Source organism: Salmo salar, chromosome 06 (assembly GCF_965601325.2).
Source record: "Salmo salar chromosome 06, fSalSal1, whole genome shotgun sequence".
Taxonomy (NCBI): Eukaryota; Metazoa; Chordata; class Actinopteri; order Salmoniformes; family Salmonidae; genus Salmo; species Salmo salar.
Window position 1 is genome coordinate 88,480,386 of NC_138296.1, and position 25,921 is coordinate 88,506,306.

At 43.5% G+C, this 25,921-nt stretch overlaps 1 protein-coding gene across 2 annotated transcripts; it reads right to left on the reverse strand.

Annotated features, from left to right (window-relative positions):
- Nucleotides 1-50: 50 nt before the first annotated feature.
- Nucleotides 51-22,088, reverse strand: LOC106608241 (cyclin-K). 2 transcript variants are annotated; one of them, XM_082977051.1, is made up of 10 exons: nucleotides 21,833-22,088; nucleotides 21,055-21,281; nucleotides 20,822-20,903; nucleotides 19,658-19,789; nucleotides 6,529-6,661; nucleotides 6,245-6,302; nucleotides 5,933-6,102; nucleotides 3,266-3,444; nucleotides 2,570-2,672; nucleotides 51-1,916 (listed from the first exon to the last, which is right to left on the reverse strand). In XM_082977051.1, exons 1-10 carry the CDS (start codon nucleotides 21,839-21,841, stop codon nucleotides 1,378-1,380), a joined length of 1,632 nt encoding a protein of 543 aa, XP_082833177.1. In that variant the 5' UTR covers nucleotides 21,842-22,088; the 3' UTR covers nucleotides 51-1,377. The 2 variants fall into 2 exon arrangements, with proteins under 2 accessions (XP_082833177.1, XP_045577052.2); XM_045721096.2 differs by having other exon boundaries at nucleotides 6,538-6,661; nucleotides 21,833-22,077.
- Nucleotides 22,089-25,921: the final 3,833 nt, after the last annotated feature.

Genomic DNA, 25,921 nt, shown 5'->3' on the forward strand with positions numbered 1-25,921 from the left:
ATGACAAAATAAAATGAATTCAGAACTTGAGCAAATCTGCCCTCTGCTGGTAAAGCTATTGAATGTACTGTATTTTGCTGAGAAAACAATAACATTTCAAAGGATTAAAGGTATTGGGGAAAACAAAGTTAACACAGGTACAGTTTAAGCCACTGGTCAGTAAATGTGTGGTTGTGGTGAGGGGTGTCAGTAGACAAAACAGTTAAACTGACTGTTAGTAAGGTCATGACCTGTAAATCAGACAATTTGAACCTGACCTGACCTTAATACTGTCAAGAACAAACACTGTTCTGAACAAACACACACCACTAGCCTCAATCACCAGGAGTCCGCACACGATGAACCAGTCTAGGCAGTATGGTAACACATACTAGACTAATTCAACACAGACAACACTAGTTTATACTTTCTATTTTATTATCCCGAGTGCCTGTGAGACACAAAAGCAAGTGTGGGTGTGAAGGGAGGGAGAACGCAATTGTCTTAAAGTAAAGCCTGATTAACTAAGGATATGAGCTGTGTAAAAAGACCTAGTAACTTTATCATGTACAAACACTAGTCCTGCCTGTCCAGGGTCCACCGGCTGTTCACAGCCAGATATGAGTTACTGATGTCTTTCAGCTCATGATTAACAGTGGAAGTGCTATTACTGATATAATACAGGTTACATCCAGTCCAACCAATATGCACACAGCTAAATAAAAAGACAAAAATGTGTTTGGTATTTTCTTCGATAAACCCAACTTGTTCTCCACACACATACACACAGGGTAAAGTTATCACAGTACTGAAAATATATCCTTTTTCGATGCAGACTAAAAAAATTAAAGCAAAAACAAGCAGGTTTTATAGCATCATTCGAATCTTCAGTCTAAATATAAATTGTATTTCCTTTCAGTGCGTCTCAAAATATGTTCAACCATGTCAAGACTTCAATATTATCTTCCTCGTCTTTCTCAAAAGGAACCACTTGGAATGTGGAACTGATAGAATCTCTACAGAATAGCAGGACAGATTCCAGGGATTCGTAACCTTTACATGTCTGGGATTCCACAAGCAGCCAAGACACTGTAGAACAACAGACATGGCTCTCTGAGGTAAAATCCTTTGTTTGTTGACATCTCCAGTGGACTCCAGGGTTGTATTCATTAGGACACAGTATCAAACAGTTTTGCAACAGAAACGAAAATTAGCATTTCTTATTGGACAAGTGCAGGTAGTCCCTCAGTAGTCAGTTTCTTCCGTTTGGTGACTAATGAACACGACCCAGCTAAAGTTCTGCACAACAGGGAGTGTACTGTTAGCTTCAGACATCCCTCTACTTCTCACTCTTCCATCCTTCTCTCTCTTTCCCTCTCTCCTCCACCACTCCTCCTTTCATCTCATCCATCCCCCACGGTTCATTGGCATGCCAGGGGGTGGCAGGGGCACCTGGGGCTGGCCTGGCGGTGGAGGGTAACCCCCAGGAGGCATGCCCATCCCCGGAGGTGGCACCCCGTGTCCTGGGGGCATGCGTGGAGGGGGGTACTCAGGGTAGTTGTAGCCTGGTGGAGGGTAGGCCGGGGAGGGAGGGGGAAGGTTGGGGGGTGGGTAGGCGCTGGGTGGGGGTCCTGGGGGTGGGGCGTTAGGGTAAACGTGAGGGTGATAGGGCATGGGGGGGCCGTAGTTGGGGGGCATGGGGGCGTAGGACGGTTCCCCTGTCTTCATTATAGACTGAAGGCTCTGGAAGCCTTCCCCTGACATGTAGGAGCTAGAGGTGGACATTCCCATGATGTAACTAGAGGGAGGAGGAGGAGGGGGGCGGTGGGGCAGGGGAGGGGGCTGGTGGGGGGGTGGCGCGTGAGACGGGGGAGGGGGAACGGGCTCGCTACCCGCGGCTGGCTCAGCTTCAGGAGGCACTGGAGGAGCCTTATGATCTGAGAGGAGAGAGAAAGAGAGAGAAAGAGAGAGAAAGAGAGAGAAAGAGAGAGAAGAGAGAGAAAGAGAGAGAAAGAGAGAGAAGAGGGGAGAGAGGGAGAGAGGGGAGAGAGGGAGAAGAGGGGAGAGAGGGAGAAGAGGGGAGAGAGGGAGAAGAGGGGAGAGAGAAAGAGAAGAGGGGGGAGAGAGAGAGAAAGAGAGAAGTGAAGTAAGGTCATTTCCACTAAACACAATCCTAATCATAGTGCTGAAAGCTTTGACATTCCTGTTCAACGAGACAGCCCTTTAGAGACCCAACTGTCACTTTAAAACTGTAAAGAATTCCTAGTAATCCTATAGATAGACTACACACTTCCTGTGAAGTGCTCATTAACAAGTTGAAGCAGTAATCAGATTGGTCTGAGGGCAGGAGGTAAGGAGAGGGTGGTCTGTTCTGACTGGACTGTTGGTTACATAACCAGGATCCTAAGAAGGCCCGTTGTGCTCGAAGCAGCCTCTCACTAAAACCATGGCCATCAATAAAAACAGACAAAATAAAGATGCCACTTCATCCAATCATATGACAACAGGCCAGATTCTCTCTGAGGGGATACAGATGATCACTAGCTACTGCTGTTATGATGAGTAACCTGCTGAGTAGTACGACACTCACCAGGCAGCGGTTGAGAAGCGGGCAGGGGGGGCATAGGGCTCTCCAACCGTGGAATCTTAGAACCTACTTGTTCTGGAGGTTTGGGTTCCTCTTTTGGAGAACTCTGACAAAACAGAAAGAAAGAATACTCTGCTGCTTCAAGCAGGCACACACGTTCAACTTTAGACCACTTGAGGAATGAAAACCACCAACTACACATAAGCTGTTGTCGGGGGTTATCTGTTAGGGTTGTGCAGTACCCACATTGTCATACCGTCAATGTACCATACCAGGGTGCATGGTATTACAGAATGTGCACACAGGGGGGCGCCATTACGCACAAAACTATTTAGGCAACAGGGATCTTGATCCAGGAGGGGTTTGAATGTCTCTGCTGTGACCATGAAGCTTGATCTTAACATAGAGCCACTTAGTTAGCAGGTTAGCAAACCAGATGCATAGCTGGAGCCCAGAGCTGGATATCATTTATTTCACACATCTTAGATTTCTTATAGTTATACTTAACTTAGTTATAAATCATACTGTCAGTATTTCTAAATATAACGTTTATACCGTTTATGTGCCTGTCTATTACCTATTGTGTTAGTCATGGATACTACTCAGACACATTCAATAATTAAACATTAATGATCCACAGAAAATGAAATTGCATTTGTCACCAGCTGACAAATACAAAGACACACTGCCATCACTCACATGTGGGCGTTTCGGATGGCGTGGGGGGCTGCCTTGGGGGGAGTTCCTCTTGGGTGGAGGGGGTAGTGGGACACCCCCTGGAGGCTGGGGGGGTCCTCTCTGCTTGGTCTCCTGCTCCAGACCCGGGGGGATGGGGGTCTTCCCCTGGGAGTACAGGTCCAGGATCTGGTGACAGATGTCTAGGACGAGATGACAGCAGTGGACAGGGGTTAGGTATGATGTGCCTGTACAGATTGGACAGAGATACAATTGTTTTCATTTCTCCTAGATGCTGATTAGCGTTAAGGGATGAATAGGAACATGAGCAGAACTTGTAACCATTACACCATACGTATATAAGTAGGGATAAAGTGACTATGCAACATGATAAACAGTAGCAGCAGTGTATGTGATCATTCAAAAGAGTTGGTGCAAAAAGGGTCAATGCAGGTAGTCCGGGTAGCTATTTGGTTAACTATTTATGGCAGGCTCATGGCTTGGGGGTAGAAGCTGTTCAGGGTCCTGTTCGTTCCAAACTTGGTGCATCGGTACCGCTTGCCATGCGGTAGTAGAGAGAACAGTCTATGACTGGGATGGCTGGGGTCTGACAATTATTAGGGCCTTCCTCTGACACCGCCTGGTATAGAGGTCCTGGATGGCAGGGAGCTCAGCCCCAGTGTTGTACAGATCATATACGTTTTATTTTATTTAACTGAATATTTAACTAGGCAAGTCAGTTTAAGAACAAATTCTTATTCACAATGGACGGCCTACCGGTGGAACAGAGGGTTAACTGCCTTGTTCAAATCAAATTTTATTGGTCACATACACATGGTTAGCAGATGTTAATGCGAGTGTAGCGAAATGCTTGTGCTTCTAGTTCCGACCATGCAGTAATATCTAACAAGTAATCTAACCTAACAATTTCACAACAACTACCTTATACACACAAGTGTTAAGGAATGAATAAGAATATGTACATAAAAATATATGAATGAGTGATGGACGAACGGCATAGGCAAGATGCAGTAGATGGTATGGAGTACAGTATATACATATGAGATGAGTAATGTAGGTTATGAAAACATTATATAAAGTGGCATTGTTTAAAGTGGCTAGTGATACATTTATTACATCAATGTTTCATTATTCAAGTGGCTAGAGTTGAGTCAGTATGTTGGCAGCAGCCACTCAATGTTAGTGATGGCTGTTTAACAGTCTGATGGCCTTGAAATAGAAGCTGTTTTTCAGTCTCTCGGTTCCAGCTTTGATGCATCTGTACTGACCTCGCCTTCTAGATGATAGCAGGGTGAACAGGCAGTGGCTCGGGTGGTTGTTGTCCTTGATGATCTTTTTGGCCTTCCTGTGACATCGGGTAGTATAGGTGTCCTGGAGGGCAGGTAGTTTGCCCCCAGTGATGCATTGTGCAGACCTCATTACCTTCTGGAGAGCCTTACGGTTATGGGCGGAGCAGTTGCCATACCAGGCGGTGATACAGCCCGACAGGATGCTCTCGATTGTGCTTCTGTAAAAGTTTGTGAGTGTTTTTGGTGACAAGCCAAATTTCTTCAGCCTCCTGAGGTTGAAGAGGCGCTGCTGCGCCTTCTTCACCACGCTGTCTGTGTGGGTGGACCATTTCAGTTTGTCCGTGATGTCTACGCTGAGGAACTTATAACTATCCACCTTCTCCACTACTGTCCCGTCGATGTGGATAGGGGCTGCTCCCTCTGCTGTTTCCTGAAGTTCACGATGATCTCCTTGGTTTTGTTGACATTGAGTGCGAGGTTATTTTCCTGACACCACACTCCGAGGGCCCTCACCTCCTCCCTGTAGGTCATCTCGTTGTTGTTGGTAATCAAGCCTACCACTGTAGTGTCATCTGCAAACTTGATGATTGAGTTGGAGGCGTGCATGGCCACACAGTCGTGGGTGAACAGGGAGTACAGGAGAGGGCTGAGAACACACCCTTGTGGGGCCCCAGTGTTGAGGATCAGCGGGGTGGAGATGTTGTTACCTACCCTCACCACCTGGGGACGGCCCGTCAGGAAGTCCAGGACCCAGTTGCACAGGGCGGGGTTCAGACCCAGGGCCCCGAGCTTAACGATGAGCTTGGAGGGTACTATGATGTTGAATGCTGAGCTATAGTCGATGAACAGCATTCTTACATAGGTATTCCTCTTGTCCAGATGGGTTAGGGCAGTGTGCAGTGTGATGGCGTCGTCTGTGGACCTATTGGGGCGGTAAGCAAATTGGAGTGGGTCTAGGGTGTCAGGTAGGGTGGAGGTGATATGGTCCTTGACTAGTCTCTCAAAGCACTTCATGAGACTAGTCAAGGACCATATCACCTCCACCCTACCTGACACCCTAGACCCACTTCAATTTGCTTACCGCCCCAATAGGTCCACAGACGACGCAATTGCAATCACACTTAGGGGCAGAATGACAGATTTTTACCTTGTCAGATCGGGGACTCGATCCTGCAACCTTTCGGTTACTGGCCCAACGCTCTAACCACTAGGCTACCTGCCGCCCCAGACGCCAAGCAGTTGCCATACCAAGCAGTGATGCAGCCGGTCAAGACGCTTTAAAAATGGTGCAAGACTGGGCTTTTGGGTGTCCCTGTCTTAAAATGTGTGTCAGGGAAGTGTAACAATGCAAAGAGACGAAGACGTAATCTTGACGTCATACCTTCTAGCAGCTCCACTGGGACGTCCTGGACAAACTGCTCCCACCATCGCCGTGAAGACTGCTTGGACGTCCACTCCTGGATGTCAAACTTACACAGCCGTCCAGCCAGGTACATGACTGCTACAGCTATGATCTCTGGCTCCCACTGCAGGGACAGCATGGTGCACAGGCTGGAGAGAGAGAGGTAGGAACAGAGAGAACCGTTTAGATGTGGAGCTAAATACAGTCCTACAATACTATTCAATGAACATTGTAAGATGAGAAGGTGACAGGAAACAGGAAATAAGGACTACTGTGTTATGTTTGGCTCACCTGTCGTTGACGAAGGTCCAGGCCATCTGCACCAGCTTCTGGACTTTGGTTTTGTCACCTAGAGAGAAAAAAAAAAAGAAATGCTGTTTTTCACAATTGCATAAGAGGGACACATCATTGCCTGGTGTTGCCAAGACAGGACCTGGATGTTTTCAAGGTCAAAAAACATGACTCACTAGTGCTGTTTGGAGAGGAGACAGCTTATAGGATACTACTAACTACTTCAACATAAAGACTTGGAGATGACAGTTGGAAATGAAGTCAAACTAAGATAGAAACACCACCTTTCACACCTTTGAGCTGCTTGGCGTATCGCAGGAGGAACATGTAAGGGTGTTCCACTTGCAGGTCAAACTTGATCGTCTGTAGCAGGATCCTCTCTAGCACCATAACCTCTTCCTGTTGATGGCGAACATCCTATGATACAGCCCCGGACCCAAACAAGAGTGTAAAGTAAGGAAACACACAAGGGCTTTTCACATTACTATCAAACCAAGCTGTGCTGAAAAGGACAATGTGAAAAGTATAGGCTATTAAACAAAATTCTTGCCAACAATATAATTTTTTATATCTTTATTTTTTAGAATTTTTTAAAATTTTATTTCACCTTTATTTAACCAGGTAGGTCAGTTTAAAACAAGTTCTCATTTACAATTGCGACCTGGCCAAGATAAAGCAAAGCAGTTCGACACATTCAACAACACAGAGTTACACATGGAGTAAAACAAACATACAGTCAATAATACAGTGGACAAATAAGTCTATATACAAAGTGAGCAAATGAGGTGAAATAAGGGAGGTAAAGGCAAAAAAGGCCATTGTGGCAAAGTAAATACAATCTAGCAAGTAAAACACTGGAATGGTAGATTTGTAGTGGAATAAAGTGCAAAGTAGAAATACTGGGGTGCAAAATAAATAAATGCAGTAGGGGAAGTGGTAGTTGTTTGGGCTAAATTATAGATGGGCTATGTACAGGTGCAGTGATCTGTTAGCTGCTCTGAGAGCTGGTGCTTAAAGCTAGTGTGGGAGATAAGTGTTTCCAGTTTCAGAGATTTTTGTAGTTCGTTCCAGTCATTGGCAGCAGAGAACTGGAAGGAGAGACGACCAAAGGAGGAATTGGCTTTGGGGGTGACCAGACAGATATACCTGCTGGAGCGCGTGCTACAGGTGGGTGCTGCTATGGTGACCAGTGAGCTGAGATAAGGGGGAGATAAGCTGAGATATGGGGGATACAACCTTCCCAGCTCTGCAGATTTTGCTGCAAAGTGACAGAATGATTATATCATTTATTTTGGTACTGTCCATATGTAGGTTGTTTTTGGTCACAGGTCCAGGAATGGATGAAGAACTGTAACATTTACCTGGAGTTACAGATAATTCTACAGATAGCAATACTGGGTGATTTGAAAAATCAGTCAAAACAATCAATAGTATAATTATTTTAGCCCAAAAATGTTTTTGATATAATTTACAATCTGTAGAAACTGAGAATAGAAAGGTTCAGAACTTTTGTGAAGCACACAGCATAGCTGAAAAATATATGACAAATAGAAATCCAAAATGGATGGTGTTAATAGATGGATGAGAGGGGTTGAATGGAGCTGAAAGGTGGGACTAATAACAACAAGATAACAACTGTAAAACATACGGGGTCTGTAAAATGTATGTAAGTTCAGAACTTCTGTGAAAGAGCACAGTTAAAAATATATGGCAAATACAAATCAAACTGGATGGACATCAGAAATAGATGGGAGAGGTAGACTAAAAACAAAATATAACTATTGTAAAATAGATCGTGTCCTGTATAACCAGGAAGTAAAAGCCTAAGTGTTGTTGTTCATTAGTTTACTCCAATTACGGGAGGGATGGTAGGGTGAGTGGAAAACAATAAAGGAAATATTTTTTTTTTAAAAGGTGTGTAATTATATATACTGTACACACACACAGTACCAGTCAAACATTTGGACACCTACTCATTCAAGGGATTTTCATTATTTTTTACTATTTTCTACATTGTAGAATAATAGTGAAGAAATCAAAACGATGAAATAACACATATGGAATCATGCAGTAACCAAAAAGTGTTAAATCCAGATAGTCTATATTTGAGATTCTTCAAAGTAGCCACCCTTTGCCTTGTTCACAGCTTTGCATACTCTTGGCATTCTCTCAACCAGCTCCACGAGGTAGTCAACTGGAATGCATTTAAATTAACAGGTGTGCATTCTGCAGAGATACGCCATCCCATCTGGTTTGCACTTAAAGGGAGTATCATTTTTTTTCAAGAGGACAATGACCCAACAAACCTCCAGGCTGTGTAAGGGCTATTTGACCAAGAAGGAGAGTGATGACCTGCATCAGATGACCTGGCCTCCACAATCACACAACCTCAACCCAATTGAAATGGTTTAGGATGAGTTGGACCGCAGAGTGAAGGAGAAGCAGCCAACAAGTGCTCAGCATAAGTGAGAACACCTTCAACACTGTTGGAAAAGCATTCCAGGTGAAGCTGGTTGAGAGAATGCCAAGCGTGTGCAAAGCTGTCAAAGGTTAAGGGTGGCTACTTTGAAGAATGTCAAATATATTTAGAATTGTTTAACACTTTTTTCGTTACTACATGATTGCAGGTGTTATTTCATCGTTTTTATGTCTTCACTATTCTAAAATGTACAAAATAGTAAAAATAAAGAAAAACCCTTTAATGAGTGTGTCCAAACCTTTGACAGTTTTTTATTTATTTAACTTGGCAAGTCAGTTAAGAAACAAATTCTTATTTACCATGACAGCCTACCAAAAGGCAAAAGGCCTCCTGCGGGGACGGGGGCTGGGATTAAAAATATATTTTTTACACGTATAGGACAAAACACACATCACAACAAGAGAGACAACACTACATAAAGAGAGACCCAAGGCAACAACATAGCAATGGCAGCAACACAACAACATGGTAGGAAGGTTGCAAACATTATTGGGCACAGACAACAGCACAAAGGGCAAACACAACAATACATCACACAAAGCAGCCACAACTGTCAGTAAGAGTGTCCATGATTGAGCCTTTGAATGAAGAGATGGAGATAAAACTGTTCAGTTTGAGTGTTTGTTGCAGCTCGTTCCAGCCGCTAGCTGCAGTGAACTGAAAAGAGGAGCGACCCAGGGATGCGTGTGCTTTAGGGACCTTTAACAGAATGTTACTGGCAGAACAGGTGTTGTATGTGGAGGATGAGGGCTGCAGTAAATATCTCAGATAGGGGGGAGTGAGGCCTAAGAGGGTTTTATAAATAAGCATCAACCAGTGGGTCTTGTGATGGGTATAAAGAGATGACCAGTTTACAGAGGAGTATAGAGTGCAGTGATGTGTCCTATAAGGATCATTGGTGGCAAACTTGATGGCCGAATAGTAAAGAACATCTAGAAGCTCGAGAGCACCCTTACCTGACAATCTATAAATTATGTCTCCGTAATCTAGCATGGGTAGGATGGTCATCTGAATCAGGGTTAGCTTGGCAGCTGGGGTGGAAGAGGAGCGATTGCGATAGAGGAAACTAAGTCTAGATTTAACCTTAGCCTGCAGCTTTGATATGTGCTGAGAGAAGGACAGTGTACCGTCTAGCCATACTCCCAAGTACTTGTATGAGGTGACTACCTCAAGCTCTAAACCCTCAGGAGGTAGTAATCACACCGGTGGGGAAAGGGGCATTCTTCTTACCAAACCACATGACCTTTGTTTTGGAGGTGTTCAGAAGAAGGTTAAAGGCAGAGAACGCTTGTTGGACACTAAGAAAGTTTTGTTGTAGAGCGTTTAACACAAATTCCGGGGAGGGGCCAGTTGAGTATAAGATATAAATGGATGAGAGAGCTTCCTACTGCCTGAGCTATGTAGTTGATGTAAATTGAGAAGAGCGTGGGGCCTAGGATCGAGCCTTGGGGTACACCCTTGGTGACAGGCAGTGGCTGAGAGAGCAGATGTTCCGACTTTATACACCGCACTCAGTGAGATAGTTAGCAAACCAGGCAAAAGACCCCTCAGAGACACCAATACTTCTTAGCCTGCCCACAAGAATGAAATGGTCAACCGCAAGTATTCACAAACTGGGGTACGCAGGTATTCCCCAGAGGTACGCACAGTACATTGTGGCTAGAAAACTTCTAATATGGTGAGCTACCGAGTAGCTCGGACAGGCAAGCCCCATACTATTGTGGAGGACTTAACTCTTCCTGTTGCCGCAGATATGGCTGGGACAATGCTGGGGGAAAAGGCCCAAAAAACTACAGATAATGCCTTCATCAAACAACACTGTTTCACGACGCATCATTGACATGGCAGGAGATGTTTTGAAACAATTACTGCTTCGCATACAAGCCCGTGAATTCTATGCGTTACAGCTGGATGAGTCAACAGACGTGGTGGGCCTGGCACAGCTCCGCTACATTTATGGGGGGTCAATTAAGGAAGACATCCTCTTCTGCAAACCACTGGAAACCAGATGGACTTTGGTGGTCAAGATGTGTTGGTATCTGTACTGATAGCGCAAAAGCCATGACAGGGAGACATAGTAGAGTGATAACGCGCATGCAAGCAGTTGCTCCCGACGCCACTTGGTTAAACTGCAGCATCCACCGAGAGGCTCTTGCTGCCAAGGGAATGCCTGACCGCTTGAAAGACATTTTGGACACTACGGTGAAAATGGTTAAAGCAAGGCACCTGAGCTCACGTGTAATATCTGCATTATGCAATGACATGGGTAGCGACCATGTAACGCTTTTACAACATACAGAAGTGCGCTGGTTATGAACGGGCAAAGTATTTACACGTTTTTTAATTGAGAGACGAGCTTAAACTTTTTACAGACCATAATTTTCACTTGTCTGACCGCTTGCATGAAGACGAGTTTCTCACATGACTGGCCTATCTGGGTGATGTTTTTTCACACCTGAATGATCTGAATCTAGGATTACAGGGACTCTCCGCAACTACACTGCTCAAAAAAATAAAGGGAACACTTAAACAACACAGTGTAACTCCAAGTCAATCACACTTCTGTGAAATTAAACTGTCCACTTAGGAAGCAACACTGATTGACAATACATTTCACATGCTGTTGTGCAAATGGAATAGACAACAGGTGGAAATTACAGGCAATTAGCAAGACACCCCCAATAAAGGAGTGGTTCTGCAGGTGGTAACCACAGACCACTTCTCAGTTCCTATGCTTCCTGGCTGATGTTTTGGTCACTTTTGAATGCTGGCGGTGCTTTCACTCTGGTGGTAGCATGAGACGGAGTCTACAACCCACACAAGTGGCTCAGGTAGTGCAGCTCATCCAGGATGGCACATCAATGCGAGCTGTGGCAAGAAGGTTTGCTGTGTCTGTCAGCGTAGTGTCCAGAGCATGGAGGCGCTACCAGGAGACAGGCCAGTACATCAGGAGACGTGGAGGAGGCCGTAGGAGGGCAACAACCCAGCAGCAGGACCGCTACCTCCGCCTTTGTGCAAGGAGGAGCAGGAGAAGCACTGCCAGAGCCCTGCAAAATAACCTCCAGCAGGCCACAAATGTGCATGTGTCTGCTCAAACGGTCAGAAACAGACTCCATGAGGGTGGTATGAGGGCCCGACGTCCACAGGTGGGGGTTGTGCTTACAGCCCAACACCGTGCAGGACGTTTGGCATTTGCCAAAGAACACCAAGATTGGCAAATTCGCCACTGGCGCCCTGTGCTCTTCACAGATGAAAGCAGGTTCACACTGAGCACGTGACAGACGTGACAGTCTGGAGACGCCGTGGAGAACGTTCTGCTGCCTGCAACATCCTCCAGCATGACCGGTTTGGCGGTGGGTCAGTCATGGTGTGGGGTGGCATTTCTTTGGGGGGCCGCACAGCCCTCCATGTGCTCGCCAGAGGTAGCCTGACTGCCATTAGGTACCAAGATGAGATCCTCAGACCCCTTGTGAGACCATATGCTGGTGCGGTTGGCCCTGGGTTCCTCCTAATGCAAGACAATGCTAGACCTCATGTGGCTGGAGTGTGTCAGCAGTTCCTGCAAGAGGAAGGCATTGATGCTATGGACCGGCCCGCCCGTTCCCCAGACCTGAATCCAATTGAGCACATCTGGAACATCATGTCTCGCTCCATCCACCAACGCCACGTTGCACCACAGACTGTCCAGGAGTTGGCGGATGCTTTAGTCCAGGTCTGGGAGGAGATCCCTCAGGAGACCATCCGCCACCTCATCAGGAGCATGCCCAGGCGTTGTAGGGAGGTCATACAGGCACGTGGAGGCCACACACACTACTGAGTCTCATTTTGACTTGTTTTAAGGACATTACATCAAAGTTGGATCAGCCTGTAGTGTGGTTTTCCACTTTAATTTTGAGTGTGACTCCAAATCCAGACCTCCATGGGTTGATAAATTGGATTTCCATGGATTATTTTTGTGTGATTTTGTTGTCAGCACATTCAACTATGTAAAGAAAAAAGTATTTAATAAGATTATTTCTTTCATTCAGATCTAGGATGTGTTGTTTAAGTGTTCCCTTTATTTTTTTGAGCAGTATATATATTCAATGAGCGGGACAAACTTCAGGCTGATTAAGAAGTTGGAGCTCTTCTCTGTCTGCATTAACAAGGACAACACACAGGTCTTTCCATCATTGTATGATTTGTGTGCAAATTAACAAGCTTACGGACAATGTCAAATGTGATATAGTGAAGCACCCGAGTGAGTTGGGTGCACAATTACGCAGGTACTTTCCCGAAACGGATGACACTAACAACTGGATTCGTTATCCCTTTCATGCCCTGCCTCCAGTCCACTTACCGATATCTGAACAAGAGAGCTTCATCGAAATTGCAACAAGCGGTTCTGTCAAAATTGAATTTAAATCTGGATAAGAGCGTCTGCTAAATGACTTAAATGTAAATGTAAATCAGAAGCCACTGCCAGATTTCTGGATAGGTCTGCGCTCAGTTTCTTGCCTTGGCAAATCTCGCTGTTAAAACACTGATGCCCTTTGCAACCATGTACCTATGGGAGAGTGGATTCTCAGCCCTCACTAGCATGAAAACTAAATACAGGCACAGACTGTGTGGAAAATGATTTAAGACATTATCTCCAATACAACCCAACATTGCAGAGTTATGTGCAGCCTTTCAAGCACACCCTTCTCATTAACCTGTGGTGAGTTATTCATAATTTTTGATGAACAAATAAGATTTTATATGGAAGATGGCTAAATAAAGAGCCAAATTATTATTATTATGTTATTATTTGTGCCCTGGTCCTATAAGAGCTCTTGGTCACTTCCCACGAGCCGGGATATGACAAAAACTCACTCATTCTTATGTTTAATAAATGTATCATATAGTGTGTGTGTGTGTGTGTGTGTGTGTGTGTGTGTGTGTGTGTGTGTGTGTGTGTGTGTGTGTGTGTGTGGCAGGCTTACAATAATGGCAAAAAAAACATTTGAGTGCGCTCTGACCCTGGTGCTAGAGGGGGTACGCAGCTGGAGGTTGAATGTTTGAAGGGGTACGAGACTATAAAGAGTTTGAGAACCACTGGTCTACCGTATCAAAAGCTTTGACCGAGTCAATAAAAATAGCACCACAATATTGCTTAGAATCAAGGGCAATGGTGACATCATTGAGGACCTTTAAGGTTGCACATCCATAACATGGGCGGAAACCAAATTGCATACCAGAGAGAATACTATAGACATCAAGAAAGCTAGTCAGTTGATTATTGACACGTTTTTCCAACACTTTTGATAAACAGGGCAAAATAGAAATAGGCCTATAACAGTTAGGATCAGCTTGATCTCTCCCTTTAAATAAAGGACGAACCGTGGCTGCCTTCCAAGCAATGGGAACCTCCCCAGAAAGGAGAGACAGGTTAAAGGTCAGAGATAGGCTTGGCGATGATAGGGGCAGCAACCTTAAAGAAGAAAGGGTCTAAATTATCTGACCCAGGTATATTTTTGGGGGTCAAGTTTAAGGAGCTCCTTTAGCACCTCAGACTCAGTGACTTCCTGCAGGGAGAAACTTTGTAGGGGGCAGGGGGAAAAGAGGGAGGAGCATCGGGGCTAGACGCATTAGAAGGGGTGGGAGATAAGGAAATGTTGGACGGGCAAGAAGGCATGGCTGAGTCAAATAGGAATCCTGACTTAATGAAGTGGTGATTAAAAAGCTCAGCCATGTGCTTCTTGTCAGTAACAACCACATCATCAACTTTAAGGGACATGAGCAGCTGTGAGGAGGAAGGTTTATTCTCCAGGTCATTAAACGTTTTCCAGAACTTCTTGGGTTTAAACCCACAGAGAGAACTGCTCCTTAAAGTAACTAACTTTGGCCTTCCAGATAGCCTGAGTGCACGTATTTCTAATTTGCCTGAACGAGAGCCAGTCAGCCTGAGTATGCGTGTGCCGAGCCTTTCGCCAAATGAAATTCTTGACGTGGAGTAACTCTACAAGATCACGGTCAAACCAGGGGCTGAACCTGTTTTTAGTTCTCATTTTCTTTATGGGGGAGTGTTTGTTAACAATCCCACTGAAAATATCTAAAAAGAAGGTCCAAGTGTCTTCGACAGAGCTGATCCTATACCATTTTGTAGAGGCCAGTTCATGAAGGAAGACTTGCTCATTAAAGTTTTTTAGCAAGTGTCTATGACAAATCAGGACAGGTTGTTTCACTGAGCAGCCATTACGAACACAGGCTGTAAAACAGTGATCACTAAGGTCATTACAGAAAACACCAGACTGATACCTATCAGGATTATTTGTGAGGATAACATCGAGGAGAGTAGCCTTTTCTGGGTGTTTGGAGTCATACCTTGTGTGATTGGTAATAATCTGAGAAAGATTTAGGGAGTCCCATTGCTTTAGGACTTGCTCAGGTAGTTTAAGCATGTCCCAGTTTAGGTCACCTAGCAGGACAAATTCAGACTTAGTGTAAGGGGCCAGGAGAGAGCTTAGGGCAGGTAGGGTGCAGACCAGTGCTGATGGAGGATGATAACACCCAGCAACAGTCAACAAAGAGCTATTTGAAAGTTTAATGCCTAAAACCAGCAAATCAAATTGTTTGGGGACAGACTTGGTGGAGACAACCGAGCACTGAAGGTGTTCCTTGGTAAAGATTGCCACTCCCCCACCTTTGGAAGATCTGTCTTGCCGAAAAAGGTTGTAACCAGAAAAGTTAACATCAGTATTCAAAACACTCTTCCTTAACCACGTCTCAGTACTGACCAACACATCTGGATTGGAGCTGTGAACCCACACTTTCAATTGATCCATTTTAGGTAATAAGCTTCTAGTGTTAACGTGCTGAAAACCCAGGCTTTTACGAGAGCAGAAATCAGTGAAACACATATCAGAGCACAAGTCAGAATTGGGGCTAGCAACAGTAGATGGGTCAGGGTGTACATGCACATTTCCAGATATCAGCAGCAGTAATACAATCAGGGCACGGCAGAGGACAGGGAGAGCTCTACAGTGCTGATTTATGACATCAGAATGTGCATGAGATGGCAACAAGATCATATTGTACACCAATTTCATCAGGTAACATGAATACAAAGCTGGCGAGAGGTGGTTAGAATGGGATGGGAGGCTAAAAGTCTGTGTAACCAATAGAGAGTCAGAGTCCCGAGTGTGGGAACAAACAGTCTGTCCCACGGTTGGGTAAAGAAAGTTCATAGACAACAAAGCATGCAGGCAAATAGCAACAAAAAAATGATGACTTGGGGCTAGCCATTTTAAGTTCAGAGTCACTCGCCCCAACAGTGCGTGTGTGCTGGAGGCGAGGGGAGTAGGTGTAACACCCACTTGGGAGAAGCTTTTATTTCTGGAGACAGATTTGTAGAAAATGCCAGTGGATGGTCTCTGAACAGCGGGAGAGGGCTTGTGAGACGCCTGACATGTTGGGCTCAAAGGCTTCAACAACTCTCACTTCACACCTCAGTGCTAACGGAAGTTGTATCTGGTCTGTCTCAGTTCCAGGTTGGATGGTGTCCTCAGGTCTCTGCTGTATGTTTGCCAGAGCACCCTCTGTATAGCTTAGAAAAAGGAATCCTTGGTAGTAGTAATCCTTCCAGGTAATTTTGTCCAAAATTAGGTTGTAGGTTTCGAGTTTTGAATCGGAGTGAAGGTTATGTTGTGGAGGCTAGCATCCTGTACATGTCCCTGTCGGAAAATCCAAGTTTATCTAACTCCAAATCTATCTTTTTGTTAAGAAAAAAACATGTTGAAAAATGCAAGCTCACATGCAGCTTTGTCTATCACTCCCTCACTCCGGTACAGTATATACAGGGCCTTCAGAAAGTATTCTGACCATCTTTTTCCACATTTTGAAATGTTACAGCCTTATTCTAACATTGGTTAAATAAAATATTTATCATCAATCTACACAAAATACCCCATAACGGCAAAAAACGGAAATATGACATTTACATAAGTACTCAGACCCTTTACTCAGTACTTTGTTAAAGCACCTTCGGCAATGATTACAGCATTGAGTCTTCTTGGGAATAAGGCTACAAGCTTGGCACACCTGTATTTGGGGAGTTTCTCCTATTCTTCTCTGCAGATCCTCTCAAGCTCTGTCAGGTTGGATGGGTAGCGTCGCTGCACAGCTATTTTCAGGTCACTCCGGAGATGATTGATTGAGTTCAAGTCCGGGCTCTGGCTGGGCCACTCAAGGACATTCAGAAACTTGTCCCGAAGCCACTCCTGCATTGTCTTGGCTGTGTGTTTAGGGTCGTTGTCCTGTTGGAAGGTGAACCTTCGCCCCCAGTCTGAGGTCCTGAGCAGGTTTTCATCAAGGATCTCTCTGTACTTTGCTCTGTTCATCTTTCCCTTGATCCTGACTAGTCTCCCAGTTCCTGCTGCTGAAAAACATCCCCACAGCATGATGCTGCCACCAACATTCTTCACCAATGGGATGGTGCCAGGTTTCCTCCAGACGTGAAATTTGGCATTCAGGCCAAATAGTTCAATCATGGTTTCATCAGAACAGAGAATCTTGTTTCTCATGGTCTGAGAGTCTTTAGGTGCCTTTTGGCAAACTCCAAGCGGGCTGCCATGTGCCTTTTACTGAGGAATGGCTTCCGTCTGGCCACTCTACCATAAAGGCCTGATTGGTAGAGTGCTGCAGAGATGGTTGTCCTTCTGGAAGGTTCTCCCATCTCCACAGAGTAACTCTAGAGCTCTGTCAGAGTGAATATAGGGTTCTTGGTCACCTCCCTGACCAAGGCCCTTCTCTCCTGATTGCTCAGTTTGGCCATGCAGCCAGCTCTAGGAAGAGTCTTGGTGGTTACAAACTTATTCCATTTAAGAATGATGGAGGCCACTGTGTTCCTGGGGACCTTCAATGCTGCACACATTTTTTGGCACCCTTCCCCAGATCTGTGCCTCGACACGATCCTGTCTCGGCACTCTACGGACAATTCCTTCGGGCCTCATGGCTTGGGTTTTTTCTCTGACATGCACTGTCAACTGTTGGACCTTTATATAGACAGGTTTGTGCCTTTCCAAATCATGTCCAATCAATTTAAATTTACCACAGGTGGACTCCAATCAGGTTGTAGAAAAGGATGATCAATGGAAACAAGGTGCACCTGAGCTCAATTTCGAGTCTCATAGCAAAGGGTCTGAATACTTATGTAAATAAGGTATCTGTTTTTTTATTTATAATACCTTTGAAAAACTGTCTAAAAACCAGTTTTCACTTTTTCATTTTGGGGTATTGTGTGTGTATTGCTGAATATTTTTATTTATTTAATCAATTTTAGAATAAGGCTGTAACGTAACAAAATGTGGAAAAAGTCAAGGGGTCTGAATTCTTTCCGAATGCACTGTGTATATAAACACACTCCCGGTCAAAGGTTTTAGAACACCTACCGTAATATCCGGACTATAAGCCGCTACTTTTTTCCCAGGCTTTGAACCTCGCGGCTTAAACAATGACGCGGCTAATATATATATTTTTTTTTTTAAACATTCTGTGACGTGCTCAGTTTTTTGGCGGCATGAAGTTTTCATTAGACCAATGAAATTGCAGAACGGGTTAAGGTCAAACAACTTTTTTGTTTACTGTTTAGATTAAATCGAGCGCTCTCAAACTTCCCATCATTCTGATTACGGTAGTCATTTTGTCACCCTGATTCCTGGGGGTACAACAAAGTATTTGCAACCACTCGACATCAGTGTAAATCGTGCATTTAAGGTAGCGCTCCATGTTCAGTGGGAGGCTTGGATGACAAGTGGGGAGAAATCCTTCACTAAAACGGGCCGCATGCGAAGAGCAACTTATGGTCAAGTCTGCCAGTGGGTCCTGACAGCGTGGAGCATTGTCAAAAAATCCACTATCATCAACGGGTTTCGAAAGGCTGGACTGCTGCATGTTGAAGAGGGCTCAGCGGGGGATTTGCCTCCGGATGAAAGTGACGAGAGCGACAATGAAAACGATCCAATATCGGATGAAGCAATTCTGAGGCTATTCAACTCCGACACCGAAGGAGATGGTTTCAGTGGTTTCAGTGCACAGGAGGAGGAAGATAGTGACCAATGACTTTCTTGGTAGGCTACTGTTTACTGCAAAAAAAAAAAAATTGTTACAAGCCGTGTTTCGTTAAAGCCTATTTATTTTTGTTACAAGCCGTGCTTCGTTAAAGCCTATTTATTTTTGTTACAAGCCGTGTTTCGTTAAAGCCTATTTATTTTTGTTACAAGCCGTGTTTCGTTAAAGCCTATTTATTTTTGTTACAAGCCGTGTTTCGTTAAAGCCTATTTATTTTTGTTACAAGCCGTGTTTCGTTAAAGCCTGTGTAAAGTTCATTTGTTTCAATGTACCGGTAGGCACCTGCGGCTTATAGACATGTGCGGCTTATTTATGTTCAAAATAATATATATTTTTTAAATTCAGTGGGTGCGGCTTATATTCAGGTGCGCTTAATAGTCCGGAAATTACGGTACTCATTCAAGGGTTTGAAACTATGAAATAACACATATGGAATCATGTAGTAAACAAAAAGTGTTAAACAAATCATGTATTATTTCATAGTTTTGATGTCTTCACTATTATTCTACAATGTAGAAAATAGTCAAAATAAAGCAAATAAAACACTTGAATGAGTAGGTGTTCTAAAACGTTTGACCGATTGTGTATATATTTACAAAAAATATATATGGGGGATTGGAAATGATGCGGACAATTAGATTGCAGCTTCCATCAACGTATCTGCAATATTAATGCTGATCTACCCCCTAAAAAATACAAAATATAAAATAAAAAAAATAGCCTATTATCAAGCCAGCAGTTTGGTTCAGCACGTGTAGAAAGTGTACCAGTAAACATAGCAGTACTTCACTGTACCTACAAACAGAGGACAGAGGGAGAAGTGAATGAACTAAGACACATCTCACCTTTGGGTCGTCTCCAAACTGGGTAAACTGTACGTCGTTCAGTAAGCTCCGAGCCGTCTTGATGATGTCTTTACATTTCTTAGGAGTCTCCTCCACTTTCCCAGCCAAGAAGAGACAACACGCACCGGTCACCTGTAGATACACAGGTCTCACACCATTTAATACCAAGACATTATGCAGTACCACCGGTCACCTGTAGATATACAGGTCTCACACTATTTAAAACCAAGACATTATGCAGTACCACCTGTCATCTGTAGATACACAGGTCTCACACCATTTAATACCAAGTCATTATGCAGTACCACCGGTCACCTGTAGATATACAGGTCTCACACTATTTAAAACCAAGACATTATGCAGTACCACCTGTCATCTGTAGATACACAGGTCTCACACCATTTAATACCAAGACATTATGCAGTACCACCTGTCACCTGTAGATATACAGGTCTCACACTATTTAAAACCAAGACATTATGCAGTACCACCTGTCATCTGTAGATATACAGGTCTCACACTATTTAAAACCAAGACATTATGCAGTACCACCTGTCATCTGTAGATACACAGGTCTCACACTATTTAATACCAAGACATTATGCAGTACCACCTGTCACCTGTAGATATACAATACACAGGTCTCACACTATTTAATACCAAGACATTATGCAGTACCACCTGTCACCTGTAGATATACAGGTCTCACACTATTTAAAACCAAGACATTAAGCAGTACCACCTGTCACCTGTAGATGCACAGGTCTCACAAGATTTAATACCAAGACATTAAGCAGTACCACCTGTCACCTGTAGATACACAAGTCTCACACTATTTAATACCAAGACATTATGCAGTACCACCTGTAGATATACAATACACAGGTCTCACACTATTTAATACCAAGATATTATGCAGTACCACCTGTAGATATATAATACACAGGTCTCACACTATTTAATACCAAGATATTAGGCAGTACCTCTAAGAATGCGCCACTGAGATTGAAGTTGACAACATGACCGTGTACAATTATTTTGAATGTTGAAGGCAAATTATTGTACAAGTGTAGCATTGTAAGCCGCTTTGGATAAGAGTTTGTGTAAAATGTAAAATGTGACCGGTTCAGTACACAACACAAAATTCTTTACCAAAATACTCACATATCTGGGGAACTGTTTGAAAGAGTGAAACATGTAGAAACGATGGAAGTAGATGATACCTGTTGCCAAGGTGTCATAATGTCTGATGACAGAGTTAAGGGTGAAACTCGACAAAGCTACATTACTTTAGGTGAAATCAAAAAATCTCGCTAACTTTCTGACACCCAGAAAATGATCAACAAGATGACGAGGCTATGACATGACTGTGTCAAACGTTGCGTGTAAAAGGATACAGTCCGAGTCTGGTCCCGACATCGAAGATGAACCGGGCCCCCTCCCTGCGGTACCGGGCCTCTGTGGCTGGGTCCAGGCCCTCAGACTGGGACGGGGTGTGGGCCAGGTCCTTCTTGTCCCAGTACCAGCATGGCTTGATATGGTCAAGGAAGGCCTGACCACTGGCGGGGTGGTTGTTTTCCTTCATCTGGTGAGAAGAGGATGATGGACCCGCTGAACTAGAAGACTGGCAAAGGAGGCGGATGAAAACGGGATGATTCACAGCGAAGACAGCATGAATTAATGGTGTAAAGTATTGTCATATATGATGAAGAAATCGGTTGCTAGTTAGCTGGCTAAAGTTGTCATCTATCTTATTTTACAGTAGCTAGAAACTGTTTTGGAAGTTAAACTAATAAATAAGTCGTGGTAGTAGCCATTGAATTCATAATATTAAATGAACGTTTAAATGACCTAACTATAGCTACAGAGCTAGGTAGCTAACAGTTGTTTACGGATGAGGGGCATGGATGACCTACATGGAAGAAATAACAGATTTGACAATATCTATTTGATCTCTCTGACCACAGTTGAAAGCTTGTGCTAAATAACGTTGTTGTAAGCTAACGTTACCTAACTACCTTTCAGGCCGAAGTTGCAAGCTAGCTACTGTAGCTAACTTACTTGGTAAAACTAACTTCAGCTAACGTTAGCTAGCACTCCCTGACCGTTCAATCAATCCAAAACACACGCATGTCAAACGTAGGTTGTCTAAAATCTGAAAAGAAGGACGCTTACCTTTATCATGTAGGCTTTATAATGCGTAACAATATCAACAATCGATTAAATAATCGTTTTATATTTCGACTGAATTAGTCACCGACAACAGTCTCCATTGTAACATGGGCGCCGCCATTTTTGTTTATACGTCAGATGCCGGTGAGGGTTTTATTATTATTATGAGCAACAGCACAAATTCTGAAACAGAAATATACAGACAAGAGTACATAAACCAAACGTAGACAGGGGTATTTCATGTAAAACTACATTTTACATTTGTCAAAACGTTTTTGTTTTTTACATTTACTCATCATTTCAAACTAATATTTAAGTTCTATCTTAAACAATGTAGAGTGGTTTGTTCTCCGCCCACTTCATCTTATGGATAAAAATATCTTCAAAGAAAAATAATACAATTAACAATGAAAATTAAATCAAGGTCCAGCCGGTGAGAGGAGTTGTGTGCGTGGAATAGGGAGTAATTGCAGACCGAAATCCGGGGCGTTTCTTGGTGTGTTTGTGGTCAGTTTCCGTGGTCAGTTCCGGTGTTATGAGACGGTTGGTTTCCAGACACAGATGATTTGTTTACATAGCAGATTATGATAACTAAGGTGGCAGGTTAGGATAAATAGCATGGCAGGTTAGGATAATGAGCGTGGCAGGTTAGGATAATGAGCGTGGCAGGTTAGGATAATGAGCGTGGCAGGTTAGGTGAATTAGCGTGGCAGGTTAGGAGACTGTGGTCAATAGGTGTAACTTGATATCAAGAAACGCCTATATTAGAAAACGCCCCCATTTGCTGTCTGCAATTACACCGTTCTCTATGCACGCACGACACAATAGAGTGATAAATGTGGACAAAAATGTTCCACTAGAGGGCGAGAGAGAACTACTAATGGTGATGACCCCGCTACTTCTCCACGTGGAGGAGCTCAATGGTCATTCGGAAATCATGAATGGATGGATGGATGCATGAATGAATCTTTGCATGAATAAATTCATTCATAGGTAAATGGGTGAGTTTGCATAATTTTTTATAATTTTAGTGGGAAAAACAACAGAGTCACAGTGCACAATCACGTTTTAGAGATTTGGCTAATACAACAGTCCATATTGGGCCATGTGTTTGTGCTCACAATTTCAGAGTTGACTCGAATGGTGAAACTCAAACTCTTTCCCCTCATAGAATTGCTTATAACTATGTCATTGCAATTCATGTGGAATTCATATGTTCAATGTGGTTTATTATGTTCCTTTGCTGCAACACCAACTGCCCTCTGGGACAATAAACTTGAAACTTGAATGTGAATTCCCCATCACTCAAGTTTCAGTAAAAAAATATCATCCGATTTTATTTTCTCCTGAAATCTGTATTTGGCTGAAGGAAGGAGATACATTTCCCCTGTCACAACTAATGTGTATAATTTTGTGTGCAAGAACATGAGGCAATAGTCTCTCTACCATCAATAGTCTCTCTACCATCAATAGTCTCTCTACCATCAATAGTCTCTCTACCATCAATAGTCTCTCTACCACCAATAGTCTCTCTACCATCAATAGTCTCTCTACCACCAATAGTCTCTCTACCATCAATAGTCTCTCTACCATCAATAGTCTCTCTACCACCAATAGTCTCTCTACCATCAATAGTCTCTCTACCACCAATAGTCTCTCTACCACCAATAGTCTCTCTACCATCAATAGTCTCTCTACCACCAATAGTCTCTCTACCATCAATAGTCTCTCTACCATCAATAGTCTCTCTACCACCAATAGTCTCTCTACCATCAATAGTCTCTCTACCATCAATAGTCTCTCTACCATCAATAGTCTCTCTACCACCAATAGTCTCTCTACCATCTCTCAGAGAACAGAAAAAGTCAGCATTGAATCATTTACTTAATCCCAATTAAAATCTAGAATCTGCATATACTATTAAGCCCTTGTTGGACAAAGCCTTTTAACTGTAGGAAGACTTGTCACCTTGTGTGCTGTCAGAAGCCTTATCTGGTTTTGTACTGTATTGCCCATAGCAAGAAATCTCAACCTGTCATTTAGGCCGTAGGATAGACGCACGCACGCACACACACACACACACACACACACACACACACACACACACACACACACACACACACACCACACACACACACACACCACACACACACACACACACATAAACATATACACACACACAGACACAGTAAGCAAATAATCTCATGAATAATAAACTCCTATCTCTGTAAGTTTTTTTACAATCGCTAGTCACTTTTTCAAAACTCTTCACACAGTGAGCACAACAGCAGTCTATGTGGGCTAAACTGTGGATCATTTTTCATTGCTTTGGAACAAAATGCATTCAATGACTATATCTTTCAAATTGCATGAATTCTTTTCTCACTCAGACACAACCACCACCAAAACTCTATGTACCTACAGGCCAATTTGCACATGTTTACATACGCTTTTCAAAATTGTTAAACTTAAGTTCAAAACCTAACATAAGACATTCATTTGCTACATTTCTACAGTAATACCGTATTGAAATATATTCCAAATCTAAAAAATGAAATACAATCAAAACAATTAGACCAACCACAGCTGATTCCCATTGTAACTGAACACCTACCCAGGTGTTAGTCTTTCAATTACATTACCATCTATACAAAAGGGGGCATTTTAGGAATAATGCTGTACTGTAATGTAAACATGGACCCAGACAGAGATAGAGAAGTGGCTGACAGAGGAAGAAGAGTGTCTGGGAGAGGGAGAGGAAGAGGAGTACGTATGCATGGTGGAAGAAGACTGAGAGGAAGATCAAGAGCTGTATTCTCAGATGAGATTAGGGCTACTATAATTGATCATGTAATAAATCATGGTCTATCAATGAAAGAGGCTGGTCTGAGAGTGCAGCCAAATCTGCTACTCTCAACAGTGGCATCTATTGTGAGAAATTTCTGGCAAAACAACAGGTAAGATGTGCGTTCTGCAAGGGCATCTGACTGAAACATTACAGAAGTAAATTGAGCAAAGCCTCCAAACTTACTTGTGTGTAATTGTTTTTGTATTTCTACTTAGGACCCAACGGTTACCTCCCACAGGCTGGAGAGGTAGGATTTTCACTACTGTGGTCATCAGAAACAATGACATAAAACTCACAGAGATTCGGGACAAGTGTTGGCAGGCAATATTACATTTGGAAATATTCACAATGTAAGCATAACAACTATTTCTAGAGTCCTGAAACAACATCAAGTCAGGATGAAGCAGTTGTACACTGTCCCCTTTGAGAGGAACTCTGAACGAGACAAGCAACTCAGGAACCAATAAATCCAGGTAAGATGACTATAAAATACAGAACTGATTTTGAAGTAAACCAAACAGGGCAGAGGCACATAATGGCATGTTTTTATGTATAATGTAAACTACCGTAATAGCCTAACTCTTATGTTGCCTTGTGGATTTATTTTAGAGAGTCATGGAGATTGAAGCCAGGCAAACACCACACATATTCATCTTTGTGGATGAGGCTGGTTTCAACTTGGCCAAAACACGGCGGCGAGGAAGGAATGTGATTGGGAAAAGAGCCACAGTGGATGTCCCGGGCCAGAGGGGTACCAACATCACAATGTGTGCAGCAGTATCCTCTGATGGATTGCTGTTACACAAACCGCTAATTGGGCCGTACAACACCGAGCATCTCATTTCATTCCTGGATGACCTCTATGGAAGGGTTGTGCCAGGTGAGGAAAGGGTTGCAGTGAGGCCAAATCGGCCAACGTTTGTAATTGAATGGGACAATGTGTCATTTCACCACTCCCGTGCGGTCACAGAGTGGTGTGCAGCCCATCCCAGGATGGTGTCACTTTTCCTCCTTCCTTACTCTTCATTCCTCAACCCCATAGAGGAATTATTTTTCTCATGGAGGTAGAAGGTTTATGACCACCATTCACATAATCAAATGTCCCTCCTGGACGCAATGCTGGATGCCTGGACATATCTGCAGAAGATTGCCAGGGATGGACCAGACATGCCAAAATATTCTTTCCTAGGTGTATTGTCCAAGATGACATAAAATGTGATGTGGATGAGACCCTGTGGCCAAAT